Source organism: Diabrotica undecimpunctata, chromosome 1 (genome assembly GCF_040954645.1).
Source record: "Diabrotica undecimpunctata isolate CICGRU chromosome 1, icDiaUnde3, whole genome shotgun sequence".
Taxonomy (NCBI): Eukaryota; Metazoa; Arthropoda; class Insecta; order Coleoptera; family Chrysomelidae; genus Diabrotica; species Diabrotica undecimpunctata.
In genome coordinates, this window is record NC_092803.1 from 185,661,953 (window position 1) to 185,681,380 (window position 19,428).

Here is a 19,428-nt window from a genome sequence, read left to right on the forward strand (position 1 = left end):
GAAAAACGTTTTAAAAATTGTATTGTAATAAATAATTAAGTTACCTAAGAGAGCTTGCGCAGCAACCCTTCCAGCGTCTTGCATTTGAATTTTTAATAACTCCATGGGAGTTGTAATTACTATTTGACATAATCCTGCCAAACCACCTGCTAGCATTTGTCTAAACATTGGAAGGGTCCTAAAAAACAACATCAAGTGTATTAAGATTAGTTTTCTACATTTCCTTGTGACGTTATCATTAACTTGACTTAACGTTATGATTATATATATATATATATATATATATATATATATATATATATATATATATATATATATATATATATATAATCTGTATCTGGGTATAAATGTATCTGTACCTGGGTATTAAAAGGGCCAAACTCCATTTTTGCCTTTATTGAGTTATTATCAACACAAAAATTAATTATACTATTCAAAACTTTCAATACAAAGTACAAAAAAGCCAATCTTCATGTATGAATGGTTGCCGAATTCTTAATTTTAATTCCGGGCTTATTTCCAAATCAGTTTAAATTAAAACGGCCAAAGTGCACATAGAACTGCTCACTTTACTTAACTAAAGGGCCAATAACCAATGAGCATTGGACTTTGGCCTTTTTATTCTTAAGTCACTGGAGATTGGCCCTTACAAAAACATAACCTTAAAAAATTGTTGTTGTAATGACCGATGAAGCCCTTCTGTGTTTTATTTTAAGTGAGTTTAGTGCAAGTAAAGCAAAAAATGTATTCAAGCCGGACTAATGCTCTTGTCTTCAATTCAACAAGTTGGTTATAGAAATAGAAACGAAAATGGTAACTATTAAAATAAAATAGGTATGCAAATTTCGTTATTTTATTAATAAAAAAAATGGGTTTAGGTTATTCTACTGAAGAATCCACATCAACTTCTTTTACCCAGCCTGGTTGTAGTAATGCTGCTGTTATTGTGGAAATGATCCCACAATATGTAGGCATACAATTTAAAGCATCTGACAATATTGGGATATATCCGGCGATGGATCAGTCAAGAAACTATACTGAGGGTGCAATAGTTAGCCTAGATACTGATTTTCGTATTTGAAAATCGGGTAAATAATCCTTAAATTATCTAAATTGTTGCAATCTATAATACCTACTGGTTTAATAATAAAATAATAAGTTTTATTAACTAGCTGTTATATATTTTGTACCTATGTATAACGCTTAGGTGGTTATAGTTTTAAAATGTCGATTCATTTCTTTTAGAATATTCCGCCGTTAAATTCAATGAGTTTGCTTGAAGAACAATTTAATGAAACGCATGAAAGCAATCAACAAAATGAAAAAGCAAAAAAGCATGAACTTACTTTAAACGTAAGTGATTCCAACAACTAATTTGCGTCTTTAACATTCTTAAAAGCTTGAAAAACTTTTTTTCCACTTACATTGTTTTCTTAACTTTTTTAGAAATCAGAAAGTATCGAGGACGTTTCTGATGATCAAGATCTTAATAATAGTCCAGATGAAAACGATAGCGAAGAGGATGAGCCTATTTTAACAGTTACAGTGGAAAAAAATAAGTCAAGGAAACGAGTGAAACGTATTCAAGATTGGAAGCAACGTAAAGGCAAGGAATATAAAACTAAAGGGGAGAGTAAAGAAAGCTAAAGTATTACAGTCAGTATGCCACTGTAGGCGAAAGTATTATGATAAGATTGATAATGCTGAAAGACAGAATATATTTTCGAGATTTTACCAATTAAGTAGACACGCTCAAGATCAAGTGTTAGCGGAAAGTGTGGAAGAAAAACTCAAAGATAGGCAAAGGCTGGCACCAGAGAAAATGGAAACCAGGAGCTCTTTTTAAAAGATTCTACCGGAAATGAAACAGAAGTTTGTCAAAGCATGTACTTAAGATTTCTATTAAAAAGATAAGAGTGATTGTAGAGAAAAAAAGGCCCATGGTGGGGTATGTCCACCGGATAGAAGAGGAATACATAAAAACCAACCCAAAATTGCTGAACAGTTTAAAGATATTGTTCGCTATCACATAAGAAGTTTTCCAGCATATACCAGCCACTATTCCCGTGAAAAATCTTCTAGGCATTATCTTAGCTCCGATTTGAATATTTCAAGTAGGTATGGACGTTATACTGAAAACAGCAAAGAAATGAAAGTTGCTTGGCTCAAAAAAATTGAGCAAAAAACTTTTCATCATCCTGCAAATGATACATGTGCGAAGGGTGATAGATTAAATCTTCTCATACTATAATAAAACAAACCTTATAGAAAATGAGGTACACGAAAAGATTACAATAAAACACGATTTAAATAATCATTTGGAAATGGTTCAAACCTGCTATGAAAATAAGAAGAAAAAAGTAAATTAGATCCAAGTTATGTGACTGTTTCATTTGATTTGTAAAAATGTTTGCAGACCCCTTGTACTACATCTCATTTTTTTCTTCTGAGCACACTGTGTAATATATATATTGGCAATATGATATGGATTTCCATACACCTATTACTTATTTTCTAAAATTCTTCATACTAGAGAAAGAAATATTCGCTTATACTTTAACACAAAAAAATCTTGTGATGAGTCCAAGTATTTGAAAATACTGGGTGACTGTTTCTAAATAGCTGCTTAAATGTCAGGCCCGGATAAAACGAAATTATCTTCTTTAGAAAAGGCAATCTGACTACATCTACCTATTACTAACCAGTACTTGAATGATTATCTAAGTATCTCTAATTGTTCCCCATTTTTAATTTTTTTTAACCATAGTAAACATTTTTAAATCACCCGCGAACATATTGGATTAAATGCATCACAAATATACAGATAAAAGGATGTTACTCACTTGTCTTTAGTTTGAAGGTTGTATCTGAAAAAATCGTTAGCTGCTAACTTGATGGCTTTTTCCGGAGTAATCAGTAGAATGTTAACGGCGGATCCTCGGTACATTCCCAGAAACCCTTCCGCCCTATACGTCTTCTTGAAGGCGTCAACCCTAGAATATATTGTAATTAACTAAATTTTAAACATAGCTTGTAGATTCAACATTTTTTTTATTATATTCAATCTTTAATAAATACGTCAGTAATGTTAGAAACACAAGCACTACGCTCTGCTTTTGCAGTGACATTAAAACTAATTCGAAGGGCTAGGTCATCTTCAGTCCTCTAGTTACTGTATTTTCAAGGAACTGGATTGCGCTTCTAGTCAGAATCTCCATACCCAGCATTTACAATGCTTCTCAGTATTTCACTCTCAAATTTCTGGATTATTTCTATATTACTTTGTACACACACCTATAGTTTGCTAAAATAAATCCATCAAGGACATACTAATTGCTATATTATGTATATTTTTAATTAATGAAATGACCGTGACCATATCTACTTTCATTCAGCCTCATGTTTCATTTTTTAGTCCAAGAATGTATTCTTCTTTGCTAGTCACTGATACTGCTAAAATTGCAACAAAGGTGACAATAGTATCGTGTTCTAATACAGGAATGTCGCTCGTGTATAGCTAATAAAGGACCAGGTCCAACACAATTTTCCTTAGGTTTGAATACGTGAAGCCCTGCTTAATTCTAAAGTATCTTTAAAACATATGTATATAAGTCGGCAAAAATTTGTGAATATTGTGCATATATTGTTTTAGTTTATATATCAACACTTCTTGTTACACTTTATCGGCCTCAGAATTATTACGGAAGATAGTAGAAGGCTGACTTTCTTTCCTTCCTGGTGGTCTCTCAATAATCTTTGTTAATGTAGGTACTTTATTAATTGGAGCGTGCTTATTTCTGAAACGAAATTGACATGTAATCCAATTTTTTGTCTCAATAATTGGTTTTATTTTTTTTAGCAGAATAGTCTTGAACACCTTCAATATTACAGGAAGTAGTGATATCGGTATATACGAAGACACTTCAGGGGGAGGTTTTCCTTGTTTAGCGATCATTATTCAGGTTCAGCAGACTTCAGCTTTTTCCAAAATCTGGGTACGTCCATTATTTTAAAGACATCACTGATTAAGTTAATTAGTTTTATCATAGCTTTACGAGGTAGATTTTTTAATACCTCGCTCGTAATTAAATCGTAATCTGGAGCATTTTTCTGATTGATATTTTATCTTATTTCAGTATCACTTCTTTAAAGGATTTTCGTCTAATTATTTTTCTATTTAAACTGGTTCTTTACATTGTTAGTACTCTTTTTTTCATTTGTTATATTTGGATAGTACGGATAGTTCTTGAAGAATTTTTTCAGATACCAAATCGAAACCAGGAGCTTTTCTTATGTTAATTTCTTCCATAATTGTTTGTTTGTCTTCTGTACTAGTGAACTTGTTATGAGGGAGTGTCATCGAATACCATAGTCTGGGGACTAGTGCGCATTTCGATGCGCATCGCCCCGCCTCGAATTTTCCCATTGGCTCTTGACCTGGAAATCCCTATTTATCGCTCGAACAGCGCATATAAATATTGGCGATTTTCAGGTCAGCCAGGTCAGTCCCTCACGGGCTCTCCGAGAGCTTATTGCTCTCGGGGCTCTGCTTCCTGCATTTATTTTCCATACTCTGTGGCTGAGAATTGTTTCAACTTAACTTGGTGTTTTTATTTCGACGAAGAAATTGTCATGTAAGAAATATCTTGCCTTTTTCAAGGCAAGACACCGAAGATAAATATTTTCCGAGTCCATAACCCGAAAATGGACTTAAGTAGAGGAGCTCTCGACAGTATATTCGAAGCCCTCTACAGAGCACCCGGAGACAACAGAAGGTGGTTAGACCCTTAATTGTTCCCCCGAGGTGACAGGAGATCCATTTGGAAGGGTACATTCAGATCGGTAATTTCGTATTCTTATTCAGCAGATAATTCTGAAGGGAAGAAGAATTATTAATGTATGAAGACTTTTTTCAGATATTAGCGAAAAGCTTCAGATTTTTCTTTATTGTTTTATCCAGACCCAGATGTTATCATTTCTGATTGGTGTATTAGGCAAGTAAGACCTTTTTAATTTTGTGGCTTTTAATCTGTGGCCTCTGTAGGTGTAAGGCTTTCCAGGTAACATTGGATACCCTGATTTTGTTCTGCTATGATTGCTTCCTCAATTTTTTCTCTGATCAAAGGAGATATTTCATTTTTGCCTTGACGCGTTTCACAGTGTAGCAAGCCAGGCCACCTCCTGTATAATCTTAGTCAACGTTTCAGCTTCCGTTTCTATGTCAAGTTCATTTTTTAATGGCTGTATATATATTTGTTTGATATTTTCTTTGGATTTGATGTCTATGTAGAACATCGGCAATGGTGATTTTGTAGTTCGGTGTTGTATGTTGTGAGCTTCTACTTGTTCTAAAAAAGGGTTTCTTCTAAGTCTTGTTAGAATTCATTTATTTTCGAGGAGTTTAGATACATGATTCTTGAGTTAGGGAAATGATGTGTATAAGATGACCCAATTAAATGTTAAACAAGGCTTTAAATCAAAAAGACTAAGAATAAGGCCTTATTCAATTTTCATTTTTATACCTGTTGATCAAAGAAAACTGTTATATTTTAAAGCTTACTTGATGATAAATAAGTATTAAATAAATAAATATTAATGATAAATAAATATACTTACATACTATTGTACATTTTCTCGCCATTGGGACCGATTTGTTGATTTTGTAATCTAGTTTTGACAAGATCTAAAGGGAAGACACACGTGACACCAATAATACCGGCAATACCCCCATTGACAATTTTTGGAACTAACCTAGAACAATAAACAATATATTTAAATTAATAATTTAAATTGTGCATTTAAAAAATAGACGTAAAATGCAATTTATGTTAATTGTCTTCTTCACAACTGCAGTCCTAGATAAGCCTTCACTTTTCCTAAAAATTCTTCTAGTGCCCCTTTTTATGTCCATTGATGGTATAGTAAAATTCAAATCGAGTAGCAGAGAGTTGCTCATAAAAATATCCACACCATGGTTTAACATCGAAATCGGAGATTTAGTATACGAGAAAAGAAGACCATACCCCCAATATTGTAGCAATAAAGCACCTCCCAGCAATACAAAGATACAGGAAACTACATAAATTCAAAAATAATAATTAAAAAAAATAACATTTTCTACATAACGTCACCTAGAACAATAAACAATATATTTAAATTAATAATTTAAATTGTACATTTAAAAAATAGACGTAAAAAGCAATTTATGTTAATTGTCTTCTTCATAACTGCAGTCCTAGATAAGCCTTGACTTTTCTTAAAAATCCTTCTAGTGTCCCTTTTTATGTCCATTGATGGTATAGTAAAATTCAAATCGAGTAGCAGAGAATTGCTCATAAAAGTATCCACACCATGGTTCAATATCGAAATCGGAGATTTAGTATAGGAGAAAAGAAGACCATACCCCCAATATTGTAGCAATAAAGCACTTCCCAGCAATACAAAGATACAGGAATTAATAAATTCAAAAATAAGAATTAAAAAAAAAAAATAACATTGTCTACATAACGTCACAAAAGAAGTCTGATAGTATCTGTGAAGTAACAAAAGAACAAAACCCCTCCCAAACTTCTCCCAAAAGGGAGAACAATCATTGAAAGGTTTCTAGTTTTTCAGAAACTTTTACACAGCAAGTATATTCGAGAGATGAATACAAAGACCAATATAAAAAAAGGCAACAGTAGACATCCTTCCAATTTCTGTACAAACACCTTGCCAACACAACGTTTAATCTGCGCAGGAAATTCACCAATAAAATAAATGGAAAATACATAATTACTGAAGATCAACAAGGCTTTCGATTATGAGTAATAATTATTAATAATTAAGAAATTAATAATTGAATAAGTAAATAATTGAATAGAGATACTTACGAGAACGACGCTTGCTTTTCAGCCATAGGAGAACTGAAATACAAAAATAAGCAAATTACAAACACATTGTGGTAAATTGTCAATGTTTAGGCATGTAAACGTTCGTGACCAATTTGAGCGGCAACTCAAAAAAAGAGAATATTTGATTTTTAGGGTAAGTTTTACACGAACTAAGTACAAAATATTTTTTCTATTTTCTAAAAAGGAAGTTTTTTATCTTCAAGCAAATAAAAATAATTTAATAAAAAAATATTAAAGATAAATTTAATAAACTTAAAGAAAAATAATTGGATTACATAACGTATGTTTACATATACCTATTTGATATAAAGCATCTCATGCCTTTATTAATAGTTTTTTTTTGTTATTTTATTCTAATGGGTAGTTTTTAAGGATTGCAGGTTTTTAATAATTGAGAAGTTATTAAATAAACAATAAACGAGATATCTCTCTAATGGGTAAACTCTAAGGTTCCTCCAAAAACCGTGCTTTTTTGGCTGTTTTGACCCACAATTAGTTTACCGCGAGATATAGTTGCTATAAAATATTATTTTATCAAATTAAAATAATATACCACGACAATTTTCATAGAACTATTTATTGCTTACTATACGTGTTTACAGAGCTTAGTTTTGCTGGCTACTAACTACAAAAAAAAAAATTAAAGCTACAAAAATGTATAACAGAAGTCCCTAGTGGAGGGGAGGTTGTTTCTAAAAACTATAAAATTTTACCTTGGGGAAAAACGTAAATTACACAAAATCATTCATATTGCCCTTCTCAGAAACACATAAATACGTAGCGAACAATAACCGCTGGATTCGACTAACTGTAAATGTTAAAATGCCTACGTTCTAAAGCTAAAGATTATAATAGACACATTTTCCTCAGAAATATGTAAAAATGAATCTATTTTTATCTTTTAAAATATTGCTGGAAACTACTTTACACAACTTAAAGAATTACCGATATGAATCTAAAAAAAAATAAAATAAAATCGAAAAACAAAATGAACTAAACTATGAGGAGACTGAACAAAGCCCATCATCAGTGTTTTGTTACGTGCACATGAGTTAAGCCATTAAATATCTGGGTAAAATACCCTTCAGATTATAAAAAATTTATTATTTCTTACATTTTACTGAGAATTTTGTTGTGATGTTTGAGTATTTCTCAGATAACCTACATGGTAATGTAGGACTACCACTAGGGGTTGCTGCTCAATTTGCTCTGGTTGTTCTGATGATAATTGCACTCCAATAATAGTACAATAGTACTCCAATAATACAAGATGACGAAGAAGATGGTGAAAGAAGCGACACGAAGGCGAAAATGACGTTTGTATTTAATTATGTTAATTTAATATTGTATACTTAATATGTGAGATTTCATTTATAAATATAATACGATTTACAAATATTTGTATGTGATATTATTACAATTGTAAATAAAGATTTTTAATACATTTTGACAATGAGAGGATTCTTTCAACCCTTAAAAATGAATTTTCAAAGGGTTGAAAAATTATACTTGAAGCACTAAAAAATTATTATTCAGTTCATCTTAAGCAAATTTCACTGTTATAAACTTTTTGTAGAGTTCGGAGTCATCATCATCATCACTGGCTCGACAACCCTTTTTGGGTCTTGGCCTGTTCCAGGATTCTTCTCCATTCTGATCTGTTTCGTGCTTTTTTTCTCCAGTTTTTATTTTTAAGGTTGTTATATCATTTTCTATTTGTTCTAAGTATCTCAGTTTCGGTCTTCCTCTTGTTCTTTTTCCTACTGGCACCTGTTTGAATATTTTGTTTAGTATTTCGCCTTCTTCCATTCTTTCTACATGTCCTATCCAACGCAGCCATCCTATTTTAATGAATGTTATAATATCCGGATCCTGGTATATTTTGTATAGTTCAGAGTGTTCTTCTTCGCCATATTCCGTTTTCTTTTGTGCCCTTATATATGTGTCGCAAGATTTTTCTTTCGAAGGTGGCTAACAACGTTTCCTCTCTTTTAGTGAGTGTCCAGGTTTCTGAGCCATTTGTGAGTACCGGTCTTATTGGGGTTTTATATATTTGGCATTTTGTTTTTCTTGCGACGTTATCTGATCTTAGTTGCCTAATTAAGCCATGGTAACATTTATTTGCAATAAACATTCGCCTCTTCACTTCCTCCGTAACGTTATTATCATACGTGACTAGGGATCCCAAGTATAATAAAGTTTTTTACCCCCTCTATGTTGTATTCTCCTATTGTTATATTTTGTGGCTGCCTTATTTCTGCGTTTTTACTTACCTGCATATATTTTGTTTTGGTCTGATTGATTTTTGGTTCTATGCCTCTATCATTTCTCTTCTTGATCTTGCGATTATGTCAACATCATCTGCAAATGCTAGTATTTGCACGCTTTTATTAATGATTGTTCCTCGTGTATTGACTGTTGTGTCCCTCAGTATTTTCTCGAGTACGATGTTGAACAAGATGCATGATAGAGCTTCTCCCTGGCGTAGTCCCTTTTTCACATCTATTGTTTCCGTTAATTCATTTTGTATCCGGATTCTACTTTCTACTTTTAAATTCTTTCATTGCTTTTATTAAGAAATCTCGGTTTATATTGTCATATGCGCTCTCAAAGTCTATGAAGAGATGATGTGTGTCGATGTTATATTCAGTTGTGTTTTCGAGAATCTGTCGCAGAACAAATATCTGGTCTATTGTTGACTTCTGTCTACAGAAGCCACTTTGGTATTTGCCAACTATTTTTTCAGCGTGTGGTCTAAGTCTTTCATAAATGACGTTGGACATTATTTTCTCTGCTGCATTCAGCAGCGTTATTCCACGATAGTTGCCACATTCTAACTGATTTCTTTTTTATGTAATGGTACAATAATACCGCTATTCCCCTCCGTTGGTAGCTGTTTATTCGACCATATCTTTGTTATCAATTCATGTACTGTTTTTTGTAGTACGTCTCCTCCTTCCTTCAGTAACTCCGATGCTATTTGATCCGATCCCGGTGCTTTATTGTTATTTAATTTGTCTATTGCTGTTCTAATCTCGGCTATTGTTGGTGGAATCTTTTCTCTGTTGTCTGATTGGTCTAATGGTATGTCAGGGTTCGTCTCTCTCCGATCTCTTTCAAACTTTTCCGTAAAATGTTCTGTCCATCTACTTAGTATCTCTTGCTGTTCTGTCAATATATTACCTTCCTTATCTCTACACATGTTGTTCTCGGTTTGAAGTCTTTTCTGTTTTTGTTTAGTCTTCGATAAAATTTTCTTGTCTCTGTTGATTTACTTAGTTCTTGTAGTTCTTTGTTCATATATTCCCTCTTTTTTCTTCGGTGAGTTTTCTTTTCTTACTTGCGTAGTCGTTTATATTCTTCCTCTGCTTGTCGGGTTCTGTGCCCCTGTTGCATCAGTAAATATCCTTTGTTTTTTTTTTGTCTGCTATGATCTGACATTCTTCGTCAAACCAGTCATTCGTTCTTGTTCTTCTTTCTCTACCTTCTATGCCTAGTACTTCTTTAGCTGCTTCTTTTATGATTCTCTGCATTATTCCCACTCCTTATTTAGGTTTTCATGTGTTATTCTGTTTTCTAGTTTGTTGTTTATCTTTTCTTTATCTCTTTAAAGTTCGAGTTTAGAGTTAGGAGTAAGGTATGGTTTTCACACTTAAAAAATAAAGTTTAAGGGGTTGAAATACTCAGAAATTATATTAAGAATATCAAACTATTATTACCTAAATCATCCGATACAAATTTTACCCTCTTTAACCTTTTTTATTGATAAATTTGAGCAATTAGGGGTAGCTTTACCCTTTAAAATAAATTTTTAAAGTGTTGAAATAGTTAACTATTATAATTGGAGTATCAGACAATATTTATTTAATTCATCTGAACCAAATTTCACTTTTTTTAAGCTTTTTTTTTATAAATTTTGGCCATAAGCGTAGTTTTCACCCTTAAAAAAATAAAAAGCACCCGTTCAAAATATAGATTTTGAAGTAAAGGGTAAGTTTAAGTTAATTCCAAATTTTTATGCAAATCGGCCATTTCCGAAAAAATTGCAAGGTGTTGTCCTATTTTAAGCTTCGTTTTCTGGACTAAAATTAATTATAAAACAAATTTATTTGCTAAATCTGAAATGCACAAGAATACACGACTTTAATAAGAAAGAACCTAGTCAAAAGGTTCTTAATGTAAAAAGTTGCTACTTACAGAGTTTAATTTAAAGAAAAGTGGTTAGGTTGCCAACATCATAGGGGACTTCTAATTACTATTTAGAACCCTTCATTAGTGGGTTACTAAAAGACTCAAAAAATTCCAATTGCTCTTCTCTGGGTACCATTTTTAAGAGAAAAGTGGGGGACCTGAGATCGTGACATGTGTCAGCAGTGTTGTACTTACTGGCAATCGGCATTGAAACTATTGGCCGAAACAGTTAGTAATGATTATAATCTCTAAAAGGGTATGGAATTTATGTAAATTAATGACTGTTAACAGAATGTGAGACCATCACAAAAAGCTGTTAAAACAGAAGTTTCTTGTTAAATTCAGATAGTAATGTTGGTTGCCTATCTAAGATCACAACTAAACTCCCTTTCCCTATTTTTAGGAAAAGTTTTGAAATTTGGACCCTTAAAATCAACCGTGAAGAAATTGGAGGCCTTTAAAATATGGATATACTGGAGAAGCCTCAAGATTTCATGGATATCGCATACCTCAAACGAAGAAGTGCTGCATAGAACGGGCAAGTCTAACGTCTAACTGTACCAAATAAGTCCACATCAAAGAAAAAAAGAAAAAATTGGTATACGATTCAAAAAGATATACTGAATGCTAACAAAATCCAGCTCTTTGATGCCACTGAAATACAGAGAAGACTAACATGGATAACACTCTTCGACTTGGTTGAAGTGTTTAGGTGTAGTATGAAAGTAGAGGTATCATCATCGATAGAAGAAAGATTCAAATCCAATTTGTATATTTATCAATAATTATTTACCATTGCCTACAAACGATAAAAGTAGGCATTGACATTTTTCTTGTTAACATAATTTTATAGACATTTAAAAATCAAACTGTTTTAAGACGCATTCATTATTACTTTACTTGCTTCGCGCGTTATTTGTTGGCAATACTTTTTTTTTATCCACATATACTTTCTAATAATTATTTTTTAATATTGTTCTGAAGCTATTTTCTTGTGGCATTTTAAATTAATTGCTATTTAAATGGGAATAAGAATAAATTTTCTGACGGATATTCTCAAGTTAAAGTTGATTTCATGTAATCGAATGAACTATCTTATAAGTAAAGTCGTCCCAGGAACGCAACTCAACAATATTGGCAATATCATTTTAAAGTCGTCTACTTTAAAATGTATAATGTATGTCTGAATTGTCAATATAGATGAGTCAGATAAAATTAAATTATTAGAAGAATTTTTCACTAAGTAACAAAAAACAAAATTTGTTTAATTTACTAATGTTTGTATTTTGAGAACGATTTCCGAAGTGGAAATTGAAACGTCAATAAACGTATTTCAACCTTTAATTGTGGCTTATTCCCATTTAAATAGTAATTAATTATTTTTAAAAGACGCATTATTATCACAAAAAATGTATTATCTGCTCTGTTTTTTCACACGCAGTTGATATAAACTGAGATAAATCTTATAAAAAGAAATCTTTCCGCTCTCGATGTATTATCGTATCGTACGATTTTTTTTTTAAAGATAAGCAGTGGTATATTTATAGCACATATTATGCCAGACAATAAAAAATAAATACGAGATTTTTTATTCTAATCTTAGAACAAATATACTACGGAGACAAAATAATTGAGAAATTTTATAGCGAAAAATTAAAAAGTATATTATTATATATAAATGACTACTATTTTCTACTAGAGAAATTACTGTACACTTATAATGCCCCTAAGATTAGGTTACAGATCTAGCTAATAATTCGTCAAAAATAGATAAATCGTCGATATATCTTGTTTATAAGTACGAAATATGTATAGGTGAGTTAGCATCATCTTGGTGTTACCTAGATACGCCTAATGTATGCGTATTTACCAAAAACTACCCAGTGTAATGTACAACAATAATTTCCGCCATGATTTCTCACGCACGAACATAAGACTAAACTAAACAATTCTGAACTTCAGTTTCACAAACCGGTCCATCTTAAAACTGAGTCAATAAAACGTACCATTAGGTACGGTAAGTCGGATTTACCTTTAAGTCGTACCTTTAAGTTAACTAGTGTCATTGCCGAGCTGATCTACTTATAGAATAATTACAACGTGCTAGCACCATTAGTCTGAATAATATTAATGTTAAATGGATGTCCATTTGGTTTTTTTATTAACCCGACTTTTAATACAATCTATCTATACAATCTCAACCTAAATGTCACAAAACACTAGGTAGATAATAGACAATAAGTAATAGGTCTGACAATTCAAGTATTATGACATGCAAGGAGACGTCCAGTCATGTATATACATAACGTAATGTATACCTTCATTCCATGAGCGTCGAGGTCTACCTCTTTTTCTTCTTCCAGGGGGCTTCCATCAGTGAAGTTTTTGGGACCAACGTTCGTCAGGCATTCTCAATAGGTGTCCAAACCTTTTCTTTCTATTCTGTCCATGACCGTTTCTGTAGCATTCATGTTATTTCTATGTCCAGTACTGTACCCCTTATTTTTAAACTTAGTCTTCAATATTGACTATATTACTATATTATTTAGTATTATTAATTATTATATTGAGCTAAATTGTACAAACAGCTTGTGAAAGGCCCTCTTGAACGAGAGCTGAAAGAAAGACATGCGCTGAGTGACCGCCAATATGATTTAAGGCCACAGAAATGACTCCTTTAGTCACGCAGGATACAAAAGGATGGTGGTTCTCTAGGTGACGTTCTGCTTGACGCCAACAATGTCTTTAACACGGCATCATGGGAAAAAATGAAAAGTGTTAGTAAGTACCTAGTCAACGTTTTTGACAGATACTTTACTGACAGGTCCATGAGGGAAAAAGATACCAGCATCTGGTTGTCCCAGTGTTCGGTACTAGGTCCCACCCTGTTGAGGGTGTTGAGGCTACAAATGCCAAGGGGATGCACTCTTGTAGCTTATGCCGATGATCTCGCACTGGTTGCGAAGGCAAGTCAGAAAACGGACATGGCTAATGCGCCTAACACAGCACTGCGTCGTATTAGTATGTGGATCAGAGATAATGATTTACAGCTAGCACCTCAGAAAACTGAGGTGGTAGTTCTCAAAGGGAGTCAGGACAAATCCTCTCTTCGCTTTATAGTGGAAGGGGTGGAGGTTGCACAGGTCAAATCGGTTAAGTTTCTAGGAGTCCGACTGTCAAAAGAACTGAGGTTCGGAGTACACATCCAAAAGACGGTAAAAAAGGCGAACCGAAGTCTGGAGGCGTTGGTACGGCTGATGCCGAACATTGGATGCTCAGGTAGCACCAAAAAAGGCTAAATGAGGGTGTATGCGAGGAGAATCGATGGAAATATAGAAAAGGAAGAGAGAGAGAGAGAGAGAGAGAGAGAGAGAGAGAGAGAGAGAGAGAGAGAGAGAGAGAACGATAGCGAAGTGGAGGAGAGAATGGGCGAATGATAGCGGAAACGCAAGGTGGATGAAGGCCGTGGTTGGAATGTAAGTTCAGGAAACTAGACTACTTCCTGATGCAGTTTCTGACCGGACATGGTAGTTTTGGCACCTTCACAAATAAGATAGGCAAATCTGCCTCGGCAAACTGTACTGTTTGTGGGGTGCCGGACGCTTTCGCCCAAATTTTTAACTGTCAGAGATGGACACATGAGAGTGGAGACTTCAAGATGCGAATGGGTTTCAGGCTGGATAAAAGAAACATGGTAAACATAAATGATGAGAGGAGAGAGAGAGAGGATGGAGAGAAGTACATTGTCTGATCTCTGTAGTGATGAAGAAGAAAGAGCAGGAGGACAGAGGAGAAAATTGAACCACGGATCGTTTTTTTCTCTCGAGAGCCAAGAACCGGTAAGTAGCAAAATTAGTTTATGACCCCACGGAAATATTTTCGTTCTTTTGATTTCTTTTGGTATTAGGCAGTTCTTAAACAAATTTTTTCTGATTTATGATGATAGGTTAGTGGATATGGTTATTTGTAAATTTTCCTTGATATAATAGTTATTCGTCTTTTAAGGTGATGGTTAATATATGGATTTTAATTGTTTATCGAGAGGTAAAACCACTACTCTGGAACAGTGGGAAGGTTTTAGCCGGGCAAGTCTTACCATTGTTCTTAATATTTTAGATTAAAATTTTTGCATTTTTTCAATATCGGAATGTGCGTCGGTTCCTCATAATTCTATTCCATAAGTGTAATCTGGTTTCAGGCTAGATTTATAGATTAATATATTATTTTCAGTTGATAGTTTTGGTTTTCTGCCTAACAACCAATACACGTTCCTCAACTTATGGCCCAGTTGTTTCCGCTTAGTAAATATAAGCTTCCTTCAGTTTAATCTTTTGTCGAAGTACTTACCTAGATACATACGAAGATAAAAGAATGACTGGTAGACACAAAAAGAGACAAGCAACAATATTAAAAAATGCTAATAACGAAATAATTATGGGTACAGAAGACAAACTAGAGAGATGGAAAAAATACATACAAACTCTTTTTGACGACGATAGACCTTGTTCTCCACCATCCACAGATAATCTAATAAATGCATGTGCTATGTATACACTAGTTGCAGATAACGAAAGTAAAAGCCTAGATTTAATAACAGCACTATTCAATAAGATATATGACACAGGTAAAATACCAACAGACTGGCTAAAATCAACATTCGTAGTATTACCAAAAAAATCGAATTCCTCACAATGCCATAATTATCGAATATTAAGCTTGATGTCTCATATCCTTAAAACTTTTCTCAGAATTATCCATATACGAATTTGGAACACGAGAGGCTCTTTTTGCTTTAAATGTGTTAACGCAACGATGCAGAGACATAAATGTAGATGTACATGCATGTTTTATTGACTATCGAAAAGCATTTGACTGCGTTAATCATCAAAAGATGATCGAAATTCTGAGAACAACTGGAGTTGACGAACAAGACTTGCGAATTATCTCAGAACTATACTGGCACCAAACGGCAACAATTGAAATAGAGCACACAACATCCGAAGACATACAAATCCGACGAGGAGTGAGACAGGGTTGCGTCTTATCACCGCTACTGTTTAATTTGTATTCGGAGTCTATGTTCAGAGAAGCATTAGACGAGGTCCAAGGCGGAATTAAGATTAACGGAAACAGCATAGACAACATCAGATATGCTGATGATACCGTCTTAATGGCAAGCAACGCACAAGAACTACAAAATATAATAAATGCGGTAGTTTACCACAGCGAAATGTTCGGTTTACATCTAAACGTTTCCAAAACTAAAACTTTAGTGTTTTCAAAGACACCAATAAACGTACAGGTGTATGCCAAGGGTCAAATAATAGAACAGGTAAATTCCATAAAATATTTGGGAGCAAATATCAATAGTCAGTGTAATCCAAAAAAAGAAAGTCTATCAAGAATCGAACAAGCAAGGAAAACATTCATGAGCATGAAAACATTTTTTACAAGATCAGACCTTAGTCTACAGCTTAGAATCCGAATGATCAGATGTTACGTTTTTTCTGTCTTACTGTATGGCTGTGAAAGTTGGACAATGGACTCTGAAATAGAAAAAAGAATAGATGCCTTTGAGATGTATATATAGAGACGAATGTTGAGAATTCCATGGGTACAAAGAGTTACTAATATTGAGGTACTTCGTTGCATGTGTAAGAAAAGTAATACAAAAAGAATTACTAAGAATAATCAAAGAGAGGAAAATGCAATACTTGGTTCATGTGTTGAGAGGCGAAAGGTATGAATTACTTCAAGTTATAGTGGAAGGAAAAGTACAGGGCAAAAGATCAGAAGGAAGACGCCAGAACTCGTGGCTGAAAGACCTGAGATGGTTCAACCGCTCATCCGCAGAGATCTTTAGCGCAGCAGTTTCCAAAACTACATTTGCCATTTGGAGAAGACATACCTAGATATTTGACTTCATCCCCTTGAGGGTTTCCTTTACCGTTTAACATGTTTCCCTACGCGTGGTAAATTTTAGGTGCAGTGATTTGTTTTTATTTATTTTGACTCTCCATTTCGTCATCCATTGTTGTATTTTATTTAAGTTATTTTGTAGGATTTCTGAGCCTATTTTGGGAATTTTGTTAGATAATAGTATTGCCGTATCTGTGATAATATTTGTATCTGTCGGTAGATCAGCAGTGAATATAAGGTATAGTATGGGTCCTAGAACGCTTCCTTGAGGCACTCATACTTTTCCTAGACGTTTATGTAGGTGATATACGGATTTAAGATTGTATAATAATTTGGTGGTAAATTCTGTTCGAGTCTTTTATGCCTGACTTTAAGAAATACTTTTAGCTTATGTCCAAGAATACCGCTGAGAAGTACCTATTATTTTCAAAGTCTTCATTGATTCTCTGCACAACTTTATGTATTTGTTGTATCATTGAATGCTGTTTTATCTAACTAAAACATTTACGTTGAATATAAATAAAACATTTAAAAAATGTCATGTTGACATGCCTGTTGATCAATGCATATTCTGACGGATTTTTGAATAGTTTATACCAGTGGTCGCCAACCTCTTCAATGTGTTGAGCTACTTTGTTAATTTTGGAATAAACAGCGAGCTACCCATACAGAAGCCACGTAACGCAACGTAAATGAAAGAATCCACAGTTAATCTATCATTTTATGTATTTATTTTACTGTTTAACTGGTAATACATAATACATAGGTACTAATAATAAACTAATAACAAAATAACTAATATTACTAGTACGTACTTGTTCATAGCTACATTCCTACCTATCAAACGAAGGTATTTGAAAAATAAACACAAACTTTTGTCCAGCCACAACGGCATGTCACGTATGATTTAAAAATAGTTAATAATAACAACAAAAAAGTAACGCACTATCATAAACATAAACATTGAAAAATAAAAAAGCACGTTCAATGAGAAGGCTGACACTCAGACTCATCGATAATTTTTTTAATGTTTGCAATATAATTTGATGCAGCCATTCGAATACAATTATCCAAATGTTCATCTGTAAGTCGATTGCGATATTTGTTCTTAATAAACTTCATATTGGAAAAAGAAGATTCAGACAAATAGGTTGAACTGAATAATGCTTTCACTTTCAAGGCAACACGGCAGAGAACTGAATATTTGTCTTTACTTACAATAGGCCAGATACATTCAGTACTTGAGACTAACGATTTTAAGGCTAAATCATTTTGAAACTCAATGACTTCCATTTCTGTTGCAGCGATGTCTTCGCCAAAGTTCTGCATAACACAAGCTGCAAACTGCTGGATATCAATTTCCATAAAGGGTGAAACAACAAACTGCGCTACTAAAGCCATTTCATTGAAATCCTTAAAACGATTTTTGAAGTTACTCTTCAGGGTAGAAATTATTTCTACATGATATTTGTTGTCATAGGGTTCTAATGGATTTTGAGATATTTTTTCTTAAAGAATAGGAAAATGGTTGGAATCGCTGTTAATTAGGTTTTGTTCCCAAAACTCCAGATTTTTGATAAATGCTTTTATATCAGAAATCATTTCCGCTCGTTCTTTGTCTCTCCTCTGAAGCTGCAAATTAAGTTCGTTTAATTTCTCTGTAATGTCCACGAGAAAACCAAAATCTCTAAGCCAGATTGAATTTTCTAGTTCCGGAGTCGGTTCATGTTGTTTGAAAAATTGAACGATGCCCCAGATAGGACATCGTTAAAACGTTTCAGCACCCGACCTCTACTTAACCATCGGACTTCAGAGTGAAGGAGTAGGCCCCCGTATTGACAGTCAACTTCATCGGCCTGATGGCCTTCAAGGTTCTGAATAATCTTCTTTGTAACGCTTGAGCTCTAATCTTGTTCACAATTTTTACCACCAGTTTCATAACGTTGTTTAGTTTCAGGAAATTTCCACATAATGCTTGCTGATGGATAATGCAGTGGTAACAGAGAAATTGCGGAAAAGTTTAATCTTTACGACATAACGCCACCAGACCCTTATCACAACCCACCATATCTGGAGCGCCATCGGTTGTCAAGCCTACCATTTTCGATATTGGAATTTTCTCGGAAGAAATAATATTTTTTAAATGAGAAAACAACTCCTGTCCAGTAGTGTGTCCTTTCAGTGGAATGAACTTCAAAAGATCTTCTCTAATCGTAAAATCACTAAAAACCATCCTGACGAACACGGCCATCTGGACAGTGTCAACGACATCTGTTGATTCATCCAGTTGAAGTGAAAAATAAACACAGTTATTTAAGTCAGTTCTTAACTGTAAAAAAATATCATTGCTCATTACTTCTACACGTCTCATCACTGTATTAGCAGAAAGTTGCATAGATTTTATAGCTGAAACTATCTCGTCTTT

At 33.6% G+C, this 19,428-nt stretch overlaps 1 protein-coding gene across 1 annotated transcript in view; it reads right to left on the minus strand.

The window, feature by feature from the left end:
* Nucleotides 1-19,428, minus strand: part of LOC140432705 (mitochondrial glutamate carrier 1-like) — a 38,867-nt gene that overhangs the window by 5,307 nt on the left and 14,132 nt on the right. The window contains exons 2-5 of the mRNA XM_072520771.1: nucleotides 6,873-6,905; nucleotides 5,617-5,751; nucleotides 2,844-2,993; nucleotides 45-178 (exon numbers count right to left, since the gene is read on the minus strand). Of these exons, the coding sequence (XP_072376872.1) occupies nucleotides 45-178; nucleotides 2,844-2,993; nucleotides 5,617-5,751; nucleotides 6,873-6,898 (445 nt within the window). The 5' untranslated portion in view covers nucleotides 6,899-6,905. The remainder of the gene's footprint in view (nucleotides 1-44; nucleotides 179-2,843; nucleotides 2,994-5,616; nucleotides 5,752-6,872; nucleotides 6,906-19,428) is intronic.